Raw genomic sequence first — 16,331 nt, forward strand, 5'->3', positions numbered from 1 at the left:
CTGAGACTACGGACCTGTTACTGAGACTACAGACCTGTTACTGAGACTACAGACCTGTTACTGAGACTACAGACCTGTTACTGAGACTACGGACCTGTTACTGAGACTACAGACCTGTTACTGAGACTACGGACCTGTTACTGAGACTACAGACCTGTTACTGAGACTACAGACCTGTTACTGAGACTACAGACCTGTTACAGACCAGTGGTGGGACCCACTGAGACTACAGACCTGTTACTGAGACTACAGACCTGTTACTGAGACTACAGACCTGTTACTGAGACTACAGACCTGTTACTGAGACTACGGACCTGTTACTGAGACTACAGACCTGTTACTGAGACTACAGACCTGTTACAGACCAGTGGTGGGACCCACTGAGACTACAGACCTGTTACAGACCAGTGGTGGGACCCACTGAGACTACAGACCTGTTACAGACCAGTGGTGGGACCCACTGAGACTACAGACCTGTTACAGACCAGTGGGGGGACCCACTGAGACTACAGACCTGTTACAGACCAGTGGTGGGACCCACTGAGACTACAGACCTGTTACTGAGACTACAGACCTGTTACTGAGACTATAGACCTGGTACAGACCAGTGGTGGACCCACTGAGACTACAGACCTGTTACAGACCAGTGGTGGGACCCACTGAGACTACAGACCTGTTACAGACCAGTGGTGGGACCCACTGAGACTACAGACCTGTTACTGAGACTACAGACCTGTTACTGAGACTATAGACCTGGTACAGACCAGTGGTGGACCCACTGAGACTACAGACCTGTTACTGAAACTATAGACCTGGTACAGACCAGTGGTGGGACCCACTGAGACTACAGACCTGTTACTGAAACTATAGACCTGTTACAGACCAGTGGTGGGACCCACTGAGACTACAGACCTGTTACAGACATTAAATCAGTAAACTTTGAATCCGTCGAGTGTTTTAATTCGCCGACTCGGCAGGATGAGGCCGGCAGCTGATTTCACAGCGCTCTGACGGAGGAAGAGGAGCCGATCAGCGATCAGATGGAGGTCAGAGGTCGCCTGCTCACATCTGACCTTCCTCTCCATCTCTGTCAGACAGAAACACGCGGCTGATCTGACATCAGCACTTCCACCGCCGCACCAAGCCTTTCATCTGAGAACCCTCCACACCGGCTGATTCTGGATCCACCTCCTGGTCTTCACAGTAAATCATATGTAGTTTGACTTTTATGGAGGAAGATTCTTTAATTTCACCGTCGTCTGCTTGTTTTCACGTCAACAATAAAAGCTTCAGTTTAAAAGGACGCTCATGTTTCATAAACTGAATAATAAACTGAAATGTAAAAGTCTGCTGCAGAAGTTAGGAGTGCTAGAATATGACTAGTGATGTCCTAGGATTATTTTGGGTGGTCTAAACTGGGTTGTAGTGGTCTTAACTGGGTTTGGGGAGGTCTAAATTGAGTTTTTGTCTGTCTTTGATGGGTATTTGGAGATGTAAAGTGGGATTTTGGTGGTTTTAACTGGGTTTTGATGGTCTGAAGTGGGTTTTTTGGGAGGTCTAATTTGGGTTTTGGTGGTTTAAAGTTGGTATATGGTGGTTTAAACTGGGTTTTGTTGGGCTCAAGTGGGTTTGTGATGGTCTTAAATGGGCTTGGTCTTCTAAACGAGGTATTTGGAGGTGTAAAGTGGGTTTTGATGGTCTTAGTAACCGCTGAAATAAAGTGTGAACCGTTTCTTTTGCCTCTCGGCTAACTGGTGCATTTTGGGAATTTGAGTTCATTTAAAGCTTTCCCCGCTGACCTAAAACACGAAGTATCTGCTTATCTGGCACACAGACCTCAGATCAGACAGCCTGCAGGAAGTGAGCGGCGGACCCTGAACTCACCTCGCCGGGTTCGTCCTCGCCGTCGGACCAGCAGGCGGCGGTGATGGAGGGGAAGACCTCGGACCAGCCCCCCTGGGTGCAGTTCCTGCTGAGGTTCCCTGAGACACACAACGGCGTCACGTTAAAAAATGTATTTCCATCCTGAGAGCAGCAATACGAGCTGATGCAAGAGGGAAAGATTTGTTGTTTCTGAGGGAGTTTTTATATCGATGCAAACTGACCGCTGATCCGAACTTTAGTACGTCAAGTTCATGTAAAAACTCAAATTCACCTGAAAGTACAACATTAATATTATAATTTACATTTTTAAAGTAATTTAAGTAAGAGCATTTAGATTTACAGACGTGAAATTTATAAATTGACTTTGCTAGCTAGCTAAGCTAACAGCTATTTAAGCTAAGAGCTATCTAAGCTAACAGCTATCTACGTTAATAGTTGAGTTAATGTTACGTTTTCCTTCTGAGATTTAGTAAAGTAGAAATAAGAAAATGTATAGTATTTTGTACTTTTCCTCCATTGTGGAGTTTTGTTACTTTTGGACAGAGCCACGCTAGCAGTTTCCCCCTGTTTCCAGTATTTATGCTAGGCTAAGCTAACCAGCTGGTAGCTTCATATTTTCAGAATGTGTGTCAATGAAAATGGTAACGATTGTCTCATTTATCTCTCGGCAAAAACGAAAATTAGTTTACAGCTAACCTATTAGCTAGCTGAGCTAAGCTAATAGTTGACTACAAAGTAAAACATTTTGTAGATATATCTAAAGTATTTCAGTAAATGTACTTTTGTTTCAATACTTTTGAGATTTTCTCATTGAACTCTGAAGAAAGTAACTTTATTTTCTGAAACCTCTGAAAGCATCGTAACGTAGGATTAACGAGCGTCTCCGATGATTGTGTTAATAACACCTTAATAACCTGCAGGAGGAGCTTTCCCCCGTGAAGTTAGAGATCACAAGCTTTACGAGCGCCTGAAGAGGAAACGAGGCCCAGATGTTCGTCAGCTGACTCGTTAAAGTTCTCCGTGTCCTCGTTCTCTCCTCGCCTCCCGGCGGAGAGAACGAGGACGGACTCAGATGTTGACGGACGGCGTTGTCACGGCGACGCTGCTCTGCTGATTACACGCCTCATCCTTTAACCGGCAGCTGCTGACGGACGCTGCTCAGGGGAACCGGCCAGATGTTGGCAGCTGCCCCGCAAATAACTACAGAGAATGAAGGAGACTGATGAGGGATCCCCCATCAGGACTACGGGGCCCCAGGGGGTCAGGGGTCCCTCTGGGGTCCACCCACGAGATGTCACTCAGAAGGACTCAAAGTGACCAAAGAAACGACAAAAAGAGACGAAAGACAACCAGAAAGAGACAAAAGGACGACAAAAACAGTTAAAAGGACTACAAATAGAAATAGGCCTACAAGGACTACAAAGAGACACAAAAGGACTACAAAGAGAGAGAAAGTGGGAGGGTGAGAGAGGGTAAGGGAGGGAGAGGGAGGGTGAGGGAGCAGGGGCTGATGGGAGAGGAATGGATGGAGGGATGGAAGGTTATCAGATGATGGAGGATCAAAGAGCGGAGGGATGAGGGGCGATCAACATGATGGATGGAGGGAGAGAGGGAGGGGGAGGGAGGGGGGGAGGGGGAGGAAGTCACGACTCAGCGTTACATCTCCAGCTGTTTTGTGATTATTTGTTTCTCTTCCTGGTTGTTTAAAGTTTAAAGAGGTGATGTCACGCATTTTGCGAACATTTGCAAGCAGAGAAGGAAGTGACCATATTTGGAGTGTGGAGGAGCGACGGGTGGATCTGATGAACACAAAGCAGCAGAGTGGCACCCGTACTAGAAATAAAACACGACTTTGCCGCCAGACTCACCGTTCTTCCCAAACAGGCGCAGGATGGGGGCGGGGCATGGGAGGGTCATCACCTCGCCGACCGCCGCGCTCTGCCAGCACGACACATTGTCCCACTCGCCGCGACATCCTGGACACACACACACACACACATACGTGCGTTAGCGGCACATAGGAGCTGCTCCTGACTTCCTGTTTGGCGGAGCTTCTGGTTCACTGAAACAACATCAGGAAACATAAATCAACATAAAAGCTCTCCGGAGCCTCTGAAGTTCAGATGCCGGACCCGCTGCACGCGAGTCCTTCATCTGACACCTTCAACACCGTCGTCACCATCATCATCATCATCATCATCATCATCATCATCATGACAATAAGAATAATCTTTAGGAGGGAAAGCAGCTCAATGTCCTTCTGAGAAGGAAGCAAAATGCAATTTATTGCCTTTTGTGAAATAATATGAAATCAAACATTTGATGTCACTATCAGACCTCATGACGTCTGATAGGAAGGAGCATCTGACACACACACACACACACACACACACACACGAACACACACACGAACACACACACACACACACACACACACACACACACACACACACACACACACACACACACACACACACACACACACACAGCGTGAGAAAGAACCAACAGTCTACAAGCTGCAAACCACAGAGATAAAAACCTCTTTATTATCACTGTGGAGAAACATTCAAACACACATGGACCTTTAGAAACGCAGATACACACTGTGTGTGTGTGTGTGTGTGTGTGTGTGTGTGTGTGTGTGTGTGTGTGTGTGCTTCCTCATGACTCTGGACTATATGACCTGAGAGGTAAATAAATGATTGATAGCGAGTGTGTTTCAACACAACGTGCAGACACACCCTCCTCATCACATAACTGACCTCAGTCTGCACACACACACACACAGTACAATAACACACACACTCATGCGCATATGTGTGTTTTTAAGTATTTTCAGATTCCAGAAGTCTGAGTCATCGAAACGCTCCGTCCTGCGTTCTGTATCTCTTTAAAGCTGATGGGGGTTTCCAAACAATACTAAGTGTGTGTGTGTGTGTATGTGTGTGAGTGTGTGTGTTTGTGTGTATGTGTGTGAGTGTGTGTGTTTGTGTATGTGTGTGTGTGTGCGTGTGTGTGTGTACCTATGCTAGCGGCCGTCTGTCTCTGCAGCAGCGTCTCACACTCCCTCCTGGCTCTCTGCATCTCCCAGTGAAACTGGCAGTGAGGAAACTTTCCATCAACCTGTCGGGACGAGAGCAAGGAAACATCAGGAATATTACAAATATTATATATTATTATAGTATATATAGATATATATTATATTATTATTATAAATTATATTTAAATATATAGTATTGTCATTGTTGAAACGCTACTAACGGACAGTGTGTGAGTGTGAGTGTGTGTGTGTGTGTGTGTGTCTGTGTGAGGTCTGTTTACACTGAGATATGCTGCCTCTCTCAGCTGTAATTCAGACCTGTCAGTGTGTTTATATCACACACACACACACACACACACACACACACACACACACACACACACACACACACACACACACACACACACTTCTCTAGTTTGGGACTCCTCTGCTCATCAAGTCATCGTTCGCAGCTGATCAACCTTTGACCTCATGAGGTCGACCAATCAAACATCACGTCCGTGTTTTTGAACGATGCATCAACACTTGAGGACTCTGAACGCACCACAACACACACACACACACACACACACACACACACACACCTCCCCGCATCCCCTGCTTCCTGGTCTGGTGGACTCTAAATGGACCATAATGTACTAAATGAACATCATGCTGGATTGAAGAAGACTTGAAACTAGAGATGGAAACCATAAACTCATGTTTACAAACACAGGTGTAAATGCACGCTGCTGCCTCAGGGGGGCGCCGTGACCTTCACTGGGGTTATTTCCAACTAATTTAAACAAAAAGTGTCTGATTTGCTTTCATGTCTTTTCCTGTTTTTTCCATTTTCTGCTTCTCAAAACAAAAAAAACTATAAATAGAAATCAGATGAACCGCTCGACCTCATTAAATCCAACAAACAACATAATCTCCATCTTCTAACGAGCTTTAATACCAACAAAACACACACACACACACACACACACACACACACACACACAGATCCATTACTCCAGATTAAATAAAACCAAACAATGTTTGTAATCCTGAACCGTGTCCAATAAAACCCACAGATGAGATAATAACACAGAGTACACATGTAAACATGTATAAATATATAAAGTACTACCTACTAGTACTTTATACCAGAATTGAGACACAAGTTCACACTCATAGATTTGATGGCTCAATATTATTATTATAATTAATACAATTCCAGCAATGCTTTGGGAGATATAGACAGGAAGTGAAATGTTTTGTTCATTCAGGTTTTTTTAAAAGTGGCACCTGTTCAGCATGATGCAGCGTATCCCAGCATGCATTGGGTGAGAGTTAGGAGACTTTCACGCGTCCCTTTTCTGAGATTTTATTGAAAAGTTGGATGTTTGAGGAGCATCATTACAAACTTCCACTCAATCAGAGAGGAGTCACCCCCTGCTGGCCAGCAGGGAGAATGCACCTTAAAGGCACCTCAGCATTGGCTTCACCTTTCAGACCCGGAGGTCGCCCGGTTCAACACTCAGAAAGAGACGAACTTAAAGAGAGCTGAGCTTTCCTACCCTCTTTAAACGCCTCTAAAGGTAACAGAAGAGTCTGAGAGTACTTCACTGACACGTCAATCTGCAGGATTTTCAAACACAAGTTTTGATAGTTTCATCGACAATCAAACATGCAAATTAAAACTAAAAATCAGTGTCAAAGATTTAATCCTCACGTCGGTGATGAACCTACTAATTCTTTACGTGTTTTAAACATCAGAACGAGCTTATTATATTATATATAGTTCTTCTATGATCTAGTTTGAAGTGAAAGCGTCTGCAGCCTCCCTCTAAGATCAATACAGGAAGCAGAAGTCATTCACCTTTATCTGAAGAACAAACACAGCTGACGACACGTTTCTTCTGTGATTACAAAAGTCTGATGTTGTGAAACGACTGAAACGTTCTCATGCACCAACATTTCACTGGCTGTGTTTAATCCACACCGAAGGTGTCAAAACAGCCGGAATCCTGGTCCCTGAACGCACCATCAAAACTGTTTTTGTTCAGGACTTGTTTGATTTCTACAAAGAGATCATTACGTTTTTAATACCAAACATGTGAGGCTGAATTAGGAGGAAAATGTGCATAAAATTAACAAAATACGACTTTTGAGACGAAATTAAATGAAACAGAAAACCTGAAATCAAAACACCAGACTGCAAGTTATTAAAGGCCTTGCAGATTGCAGAACTATAAAAACTACAAAAAGCTGATGTTACAACTCGAACTGAAACGTTTCCACCGTGTTTGATAAATATCAAGATTTTGGGTGAAAACGAACAAAAACCACGTTTTGTCTCCTCTTTAACGACGAGATAAATCACAATAAAGAAGTCGGTGTTGCATTCAAACCACTAAGTTTGGATTTAAAGCTTATCTAAAAACTGCAGAACTATTTTAAATGAGAGCTTTAAATGCAGTTTGAGCTGATTTACAAATCACTGATCAATCAATGACTCTGAAAGCAGCAAAGTGGAAGTTTGGTAAATATTATTACAACATAATTCCCTGTGGAGACTAAAAGCTGCAGAAATCCGAAAGGAATTCATCTTAAAAAAAGCACAAAAGCAACCGTGTCAGAGGGAATATTCCATAAATCATCAGATAATCTCACCGTGGGACTATATTAGGAATATTGTGGCCTTATTATGAAAATAAGACAATTAAATCTAAACATTTAGATTATTGTGATCAGTAATATAGCAGAAATAATTCAAAGTAAACTCACAGTAAAGCCAAATACTTTTTAAATGTTCAAAAATGTCATCAGTGTTTTTATAAAATAATCTCATTACTAATAATAATAATAATAATAATAATAATAATAATAATAATAATAATAATAATAATAAGTTGGGGTCTGACCGTGTGGGTTAAGCTGAAGCCGATCAGCAGCAGCACGAGCCGGTGCGTAAAAGCCATCCTGGTCTCCTCCAGACCTCCGGTCCTCCAGTCCACCTGGACAGCAGCTCACCTGACGCTCATCCTGAACCGGAAACACGTGCGCCACCGAAACCGAAGTCGGTGAAATTTCTGGTCTTAACGCGTAAAATGTCGCCTTGTTGTCTTTCGGGCACGTTGGCGGATTTTTACGCGCGAGTCTCAGTAAAACCAAAAAGATTCAATATTTTTCCAGAAAAATATGAACAAACGTCCCGAAATAAAAACAAAACAAAACGGGGAATCCGGATCAGAGCCGAACCGGTCCACGTTCGGGCGGAGAGTCCGGTAGCAACAGTGAGTCCGGTTCACTTCAGTCCCCCGTCCGCTTACAGACGAGCGCGCGTCCCCGTCACTACCCCCCCCCCCCCCCCCCCCCCGGTCTGATGCGCGCTCCCGCTGCTTCCTCACCCGGTCTGATGCGCGCTCCCGCTGCTTCCTCACGTGAAACAACAACAGCGACACCACGTGGCTTAAGTCAACAAGTGAACATGATGTCCGGTTCCAGGTGTCCAAACGCTGGTCCACAGGCCCCCAGGGGTCCGGGACATGGTCTCCAGGGGTCCGGGACAAGGTCTCCAGGGGTCCCACGACGAGATTAAGCCCAGTTTACTTAATAACCATAATAATAATAATAATAATAATAATAATAATAATAAACATGTATTTTAATTTGGACCCGGTGAGTCTTGTTTGTTTGTCTTCTTTAAATGGAAACATGAACTTTATTTGATACACATTTAATATATATATAGCACTTTGTCCTGAAACTGATTTCATACTTTGTTTTTTTTTAATCAAATATAAATAAAAAAGTATATTTGTGTTGATAAAATATCCTGTTGAAAGAAAGCATCACCCTAAAATTTTTTTATAATAAATGAATAATAATGAACTAGTCTGAGTTTTAGCCAATCAAAGCACTTTATTGCACTGTATAGTGTGACGGTGAGCCAATAGCAGGCTCTTATAAAAGTGTCATTTAATCTTTTTATCATGTGTACAAAACAAGTCACACACACTTGTACCGTACAAAATCAACACTATTTACATACAACACACACACACACACACACACACACACACACACACACACACACACACACAGGGACTGAAACATGGCCGCCACGCTGCTACCAACCAAACAAGCGCGAAGCAACTTCCGATGTGCGTAAAGTTTTTTCTTTTCTTCCGAAGAAAAGATGCAAAAAAAAAAAAGAAAAGAAAAAAAGAAGGATGTGATGACATCATCGGACACACGCGTTGCGGAAACAAGCGATTATCGTGTTTATATGTTGCTTCACAACATTCCTCCTTAAATATTCCCACAATGCACTTTGCTCCGGGACAGAATCTCTCAGGTTCACTAAGATTATTATTTAAAAAACGATGACGGAAAAGATGCTGAATTTACGATCATCGAGCTGCACTTTGGCTTTTAACGTGCGACTTTTCTACGACGGGAGCGACGCGATGAACATCGTTTAACATCCGATCATTTTTAATAAAAAGGTGCGTTTCATTTCGTTCAGATGCTTCACAAATTCACGTTTCATCCAGTTTTATGATGTAGTTTATCAGAATAAAAAACCTCCTGAACTCCCGTGACCCCACCTTTCCTTTCATCACTTTTATTATATAATATTCACTTTCGACGTCCTCAAACTAAACGTGAAGCTAAGGCTTTTTTTTGTGTGATCTCAAAGTGGGCGTCCTTCAACATGTAGCAGCGATCGGGGTGACTTCAGCCCTGATGTTGGAGACCTACGAGGAGGTGAAGCCCCGCCTCCTCTCTGGTACTAAGCCCCACCTCCTCTCTGGTACTAAGCCCCACCTCCTCTCTGGTATTTAGCCCCGCCTCCTCTCTGGAGTTTTTTCTAAAATGTTTCTTGTTTGTTGGTCTGAGGATGAATTCTGAATCATGTTAAAACTATGTAAAATGTCCCTGTCACACATGAACGCATGATGAACACACACACACACACACACACACACACACACACACACACACACACACTCACACACACACACACACACACACACACACACACAGGGTGCAGGTGGAGAGCTGCATATAGGGGCTACTATACCTCATCGTGTTTTAAGTACCTCTCCATATAGATTATTATGTCTATGTACAGTATTTATATTTGTACAATTATCTGGCTGCCCCTGTTCTAATTGAAATAATCCCACAAATCTGGGAGTTTTTTGTTTTTTTTCGACCAGTAAAACGTGACGACGGATCTCTCTCTCTACTTGAACGTCCTAGAACGAGGAGCCGCCGCCCCGTCGACACAGTGTTCCCCGAAGGCGTCCGACCGCCGCCAGCTCCCGCTAACAAGGTCACAAGGTTGGATGGGGGGGTGTAAAAATGATCAATCAATCAATCAATCAATCAATCAATCACTCAATCAATCAATCAGCCAACCAACCGGCACAACACGACTTCAAAGAAAACGGACGAGTTAACACCACACGCAGGTTCAAAAATACAGTACATCTGGATTCTGGGAAATAAATGAACAACGACGGCGGTATGCACGGCATGCTCGCTCACTCCTGAACACACACACACACACACACACACACACACACACTCACACACACACACACACACACTCAGGCTACATGTTGTAGGCCACGTAGATGGGGTCCAGCTGGTCTTGCAAGAAGCCGTCGCGGAGGTGCATGCGCTGTTTCTCGCCGCGGGAGTTGATGGGGATGACGCCGATGTCGGTCACCACGACGACGCCCACGATCAGGTAGTGCTCCTCCAGCACCGCCTTGGTCACCATGGGAACCAGGTCCAGGGCCTCCTGCTCGGAGCCCTCCAGCTCCACCACCACCACCAGCAGGTTGGTCCAGGGGAAGACGGCGCTGAGGAGGAGGACGAGCATCGGGACACTTTGAGTGGTAACATCTCAGAAACCATGAGGTCATGTGTGTGTGTGTCTGTGTGTGTGTGTGTGTGTGTGTGTGTGTGTGTGTGTGTGTCTGAGCTGGTCAGACCTACCACTCCATGATGCTCTTGTGGGCGCGGATGACGGAGGTCTCGATGTCGATGGGGTGGTACCTCATCCCCCTCAGCTCCATGGCCTCCTCCAGCGCTCCCACCACGAACAGGGCGTCGTGTCTCTCTGGGGACACAAGGAGACACGTTGGTGGGGGGGAGGGAGGGAGAGGGAGGGGGGGGAGGGGCGAGGGCGTCCGACTGACCTCCGTTGGCGTCGGTGAGTTCGGTCCTGCGGAGGAAGCCCAGGTAGCCGGTCCTGGCCCACACGGTCTGGGTGTCCCCGAAGCTGAGTCTGGAGTTGAAGTGGTCCGACTGGAGGACCTCCTCGCCGTAGCCGCTGTAGTAGCCGCTGCCGTTGTGGGCGCTGTGAACCCAGATCTGCAGAGACCAGCAGAGACCAGCAGAGACCAGCAGGACCGATGTTAGTCAGGTTTAAGGATTTCATACGTTGATGGAGAATCACAGAATATTTCAGAGCTCCAAATACATATGAAAATAATGAAAACAGCAGCGATTTCAGGAGATGAAAGGAGGAAAGTAGAGAAAGAAAAACAAGAAAATTAAGAGACTGAAAGGAAAAGAAAAAAACTAAAGAAAAAGACAGGAAGGAAAGAAAAGGGACAAAAAGAAGAACATCAAAGATGGAAGAATGACAGAGATTGATGAACTGAAAAGGAAGAGAGAAGTAAATGAGAGAAGAAGAATAAAGGGGATGAAGGATGAAGGACCTCTCCGAGGTGCGAGTCTCCCAGCGGTCCTTTGGTCTCCGGGTTGGCGATGATGATCCGAACTCCAGGCAGGATCTGAGGAGGAGAAGAAGAAAAACAACACACCAGTTGCCATGGTTACGCTCCGAGTCACGTCTTTGATTCGGGTCTAAAAATAGAGCCAGCTGTTTCTTCATGGTGTCACTGAGTTCCACATGAAAGGAGAAGAAGCCGGCGGGTTTCACTCTGAAACACGACGAAGACGAAGACGAAGCATCACTTCAGTTTCAGCTCCGACGACCTCGAGAACATCAAATCAAAGCTCAACTTTCACTTCACTGTCAGTAAAAACCCCGACAAGTCAAAACCACGGTGGTTGTCATGGAAACATGATGCTCCTCGTTGAAGTCAGTGATGAACGTGGGCGAGTCGCTTCCTGCAGGTTAACGAGTCTGACGAGTGCGTTCCATAATTAACTATTATCTCATTATGAGTTCTCTCCTTCTAACGGCTCATTATCTGGAGTTAAAGACCTCCAGCGTTGGCAGACCAGGAGGGCTCATGATCAAAACAAGTCGGATTTAAGCACAAAGTCATGAATTAAAAACAAGCATCTTTAATTGTTTTTAATTAAAAGATGGTCACCTTGCCGGACTCCATTAAGGGCAGACTGTGAGGAGATCCTCTCTCCACCAACCGGACCCTGGAGACCAGAGGAGGAGACAGGTGAGACAGGTAGTGAGACAGACAGGTGAGACAGGCAGGTGAGACAGGCAGGTGAGACAGGTAGTGAGACAGACAGGTGAGACAGACAGGTGAGACAGGCAGTAAGACAGACAGGTGAGGCAGACAGGTGAGACAGGTAGGTGAGACAGACAGGTGAGGGAGGCAGTAAGACAGACAGGTGAGACAGACAGGTGAGACAGGTAGTGAGACAGACAGGTGAGACAGACAGGTGAGACAGGCAGGTGAGACAGGCAGTAAGACAGACAGGTGAGACAGGTAGTAAGACAGACAGGTGAGACAGGTAGTGAGACAGACAGGTGAGACAGGCAGGTGAGACAGGCAGTAAGACAGACAGGTGAGACAGGTAGTAAGACAGACAGGTGAGACAGGTAGTGAGACAGACAGGTGAGACAGACAGGTGAGACAGGCAGGTGAGACAGGCAGTAAGACAGACAGGTGAGACAGGTAGTAAGACAGACATGTGAGACAGGTAGTGAGACAGACAGGTGAGACAGGTAGTGAGACAGACAGGTGAGACAGACAGATGAGACAGAAAGGTGAGACAGGCAGGTGAGACAGACAGGTGAGGCAGGCAGGTGAGGCAGACAGGCAGGTGAGACAGGCAGTAAGACAGACAGGTGAGGCAGACAGGTGAGACAGGCAGTAAGACAGACAGGTGAGGCAGACAGGTGAGACAGGTAGGTGAGACAGACAGGTGAGGGAGGCAGTAAGACAGACAGGTGAGACAGACAGTAAGATAGACAGGTGAGACAGGTAGGTGAGACAGGCAGTAAGACAGACAGGTGAGACAGACAGGCAGGTGAGACAGAGAGGTAGGTGAGACAGGCAGTAAGACAGACAGGTGAGACAGACAGGTGAGGCAGACAGGTGAGACAGACAGGTGAGACAGGCAGGTGAGACAGACAGTAAGACAGGCAGGTAGGTGAGACAGACAGGTGAGACAGGCAGTAAGACAGACAGGTGAGACAGACAGGTGAGGCAGGCAGTAAGACAGGCAGGTGAGACAGGCAGGTGAGACAGACAGGTGAGACAGACAGTAAGACAGACAGTAAGACAGGCAGGTGAGACAGACAGGTGAGGCAGACGGTAAGACAGACAGTAAGACAGGCAGGTGAGACAGACAGGTGAGACAGACAGTAAGACAGACAGTAAGACAGACAGTAAGACAGGCAGGTGAGACAGACAGGTGAGGCAGACGGTAAGACAGACAGTAAGACAGGCAGGTGAGACAGACAGGTGAGACAGACAGGTGAGACAGACAGTAAGACAGACAGGTGAGACAGGCAGGTGAGACAGACAGGTGAGACAGACAGTAAGACAGACAGTGAGACAGACAGTAAGACAGGCAGGTGAGACAGACAGGTGAGACAGACAGGTGAGACAGACAGACAGGTGAGAGCCAGGTACCTGTCGTGACGCAGCGCCCTCATGTCCACGTACACGGTGGTGGGGTCCGGTCCTGAAGTGCCCTACAGCCAATCACAGCAGAGACAGGGAGAGCATGTGATCACAGCCTGGTTCATGGTACGGGGTCACCAGGGAGCTGCCGATCAGGATCAATAGCAGTGATGGGTGTACCTGCAGGCAGATGGCCAGGTTGACCCTGCAGCCGAAGGCGGTGCTGACGGAGCGCGGGTGAAGGCCGAGGTCCTTGAAGAGCTTGGAGAAGGAGTGTGTGAGCGACATCCTGGGCCTCTCCTCCGCCACCACCACGCAGGCCCGGACCCGGGACAGGTCCAGACCCCGAGCCTGGACCGGGGACAGGAAGTGTTTAACATGTTCAGGTTTCCTGCCTCTCTGACTCTAACTTTACATTAAATCTGCTGCTGTGAAAACACCTTCTGTTTGATTCCTCTGTTAGAAAAACAAGAAGAGCACGAATCACTGAGATCTCAGCAGAGGAGGAGGAGGAGGAGGAGAGCAGGAGGAGGAGGAGGAGAAGAGGAAGAAGAAGAAGAAGAAGAAGGAGAAGAAGAAGAAGTAGAGAGACACTAAACTACTCTGCATCCTTAAAGAGACTCAATGAAGTCCGCTGCGACCAATCAGAGGCCTCGCTGGCTGCTGCAGTCCGACGAGGCCTCGGGCTCCACAGTCACAGTTCATTACGTCTGCAGTCACTTAGACCACGTCAGAGTCTGACTCTGGACCAGAGTCCAGGTGACCGGCTGGGACTGAGCTGCTGGTGGTGTGACTATGTGAGCTCCTAACACAGTTCCCTGTGGTTGACCTCTGACCTTGAGTGCCTCGGTCTGCAGGCCCAGTCCTTTGGTGCAGAGCTCCATGACGCTGTAGGAGCAGAAGGTGTCTCGCACCCTCAGCTGGCTGACGGCCAGCAGCCACAGCGCCGGGTTGGACTCCAGCTCCACCGGAGGGATCAGGATGGACTGGTGGCCCGAGTACACGCTGCAGGGAAACAGAGCATTCACCGTTACATCACCGGGGGGGGGGATCAGCTGGAGACAGGAGTCATCGATGGGAAGGGAGGGGGGGGATCAGCTGGAGACAGGAGTCATTGATGGGGGGGGGGGGGGGGGGGGGGGGGGGGGGTCCTCATAGCGGAGGTTTATTTATAAGCGGAAGCTGCCAAGTCCTCAAAGTTAGGAGCTGAGGATGTAAACCTGAGCAGACCTGAGATCTGGAAGCGTCTCAGATAAAAGCTGCTCTGTTATTGGACGACGACGTTCTGACCAATCAGGATCCGAGTTCAACGTGGAGCAAACCTCCGATAATAAACATAATAAAATCCCAGCGGTGATGACAGGTAAGGTAAATATCATAAAGAACAAACATTATGTGGCGACTAGAACTTCAATATCAGGCAGGAAGGGTCGAGGTAAAGATGAGTTGCATTATGGGAAACGTAGGATCCAGGTGTTTTTGACAATTGACTGATATTCGGAGATAAAAGTCAAGATATCTCGCTGCAATAACTGCTCGTCTATTAATTTGCAGCAGAAACAAGTTGTCAACAACATTTTAATCAGAGATCTTCAACAGGGGGTCCGGGACCCCTAGGGGGTCCGCAGAGTTACTGCAGGGGGTCTGGGACCCCTAGGGCGTTTGCAGAGTTACTGCAGGGGGTCTGGGACCCCTAGAGGGTCCGCAGAGTTACTGCAGGGGGGCCGGGACCCCTAGAGGGTCCACAGAGTTACTGCAGGGGGTCTGGGACCCCTAGGGCGTTTGCAGAGTTACTGCAGGGGGTCTGGGACCCCTAGAGGGTCCGCAGAGTTACTGCAGGGGGGCCGGGACCCCTAGAGGGTCCACAGAGTTACTGCAGGGGGGCCGGGACCCCTAGAGGGTCCGCAGAGTTACTGCAGGGCCCCAAGAGGGTCCACAGAGTTACTGCAGGGGTCCGGTACCCCTAGGGGGTCCACAGAGTTACTGCAGGGCCCCTAGAGGGTCCACAGAGTTACTGCAGGGGGTCCCCGAAATGATTTGATCCCAAATTTTTTTCTTCCAAAAATGTAAATATGTTCAAAAAGCCACGTTAACATGAACACAACATTTATTAATCAACTATAGATCTTCCTGTTTGTTTAATATTATGTTGAGAAATTGTGATCAAATAGAATTAAAATATTAAATATAAAATATTAAAGATTAAAGGGTAAAACAGAGACCTGCAGAGACACCAGAGCACGAAGCCGAGGCCACAGTACGGATCCAGACAGATGGCCACTTCTCTGGACGGGTACAGCTCACACTGCAGCTTCACCGACCGGCAGAAGGCCCCAACGGCATTATGGGACATCTGGAGGGAGAGAGAGAGAGAGAGGGAGAGAGACAACAACACACAGAGACGAACACGGAACAGGACGGACAGTTAAACTTTAAATTTCATACGTTTTCAAGGAATATCTGGTGGATTTCTGTATCTTGGTCTTTATTTCTCAAACACAGAGACTTAGAGCTACGATGAGGAACTTTCATGTTCTGGTTTAGCGCTCCCTGTGGACAAAAGCGGTAGTGTT

The 16,331-nt window shown here is 46.9% G+C and overlaps 2 protein-coding genes across 7 annotated transcripts in view; both read right to left on the reverse strand.

Moving 5' to 3' along the window:
* LOC311028708 (vasoactive intestinal polypeptide receptor 2-like) overlaps positions 1-8,196 on the reverse strand; it is a 15,156-nt gene extending 6,960 nt beyond the window's left edge. Inside the window, exons 1-4 of the mRNA XM_084033420.1 lie at positions 7,816-8,196; positions 4,908-5,007; positions 3,753-3,860; positions 1,885-1,982 (exon numbers count right to left, since the gene is read on the reverse strand). Of these exons, the coding sequence (XP_083889546.1) occupies positions 1,885-1,982; positions 3,753-3,860; positions 4,908-5,007; positions 7,816-7,872 (363 nt within the window). The 5' untranslated portion in view covers positions 7,873-8,196. The remainder of the gene's footprint in view (positions 1-1,884; positions 1,983-3,752; positions 3,861-4,907; positions 5,008-7,815) is intronic.
* A 597-nt stretch (positions 8,197-8,793) lies between these two features.
* The window catches only part of LOC311028572 (disco-interacting protein 2 homolog C-like), a 38,322-nt gene continuing 30,784 nt past the window's right edge, over positions 8,794-16,331 (reverse strand). For all 6 annotated transcript variants that reach the window (XM_084033216.1, XM_084033217.1, XM_084033213.1 and 3 more), the window contains 9 exons: positions 15,981-16,111; positions 14,595-14,763; positions 13,939-14,109; positions 13,768-13,829; positions 12,259-12,316; positions 11,635-11,709; positions 11,110-11,284; positions 10,907-11,030; positions 8,794-10,770 (listed from right to left, as the gene is read on the reverse strand). In XM_084033216.1, coding sequence (XP_083889342.1) covers positions 10,518-10,770; positions 10,907-11,030; positions 11,110-11,284; positions 11,635-11,709; positions 12,259-12,316; positions 13,768-13,829; positions 13,939-14,109; positions 14,595-14,763; positions 15,981-16,111 — 1,218 coding nt within the window. In that variant the 3' untranslated portion in view covers positions 8,794-10,517. The remainder of the gene's footprint in view (positions 10,771-10,906; positions 11,031-11,109; positions 11,285-11,634; positions 11,710-12,258; positions 12,317-13,767; positions 13,830-13,938; positions 14,110-14,594; positions 14,764-15,980; positions 16,112-16,331) is intronic.

The sequence above is a fragment of the Eutrigla gurnardus genome, assembly GCF_963514095.1.
Source record: "Eutrigla gurnardus genome assembly, chromosome: 18".
In the NCBI taxonomy this organism is placed as follows: Eukaryota; Metazoa; Chordata; class Actinopteri; order Perciformes; family Triglidae; genus Eutrigla; species Eutrigla gurnardus.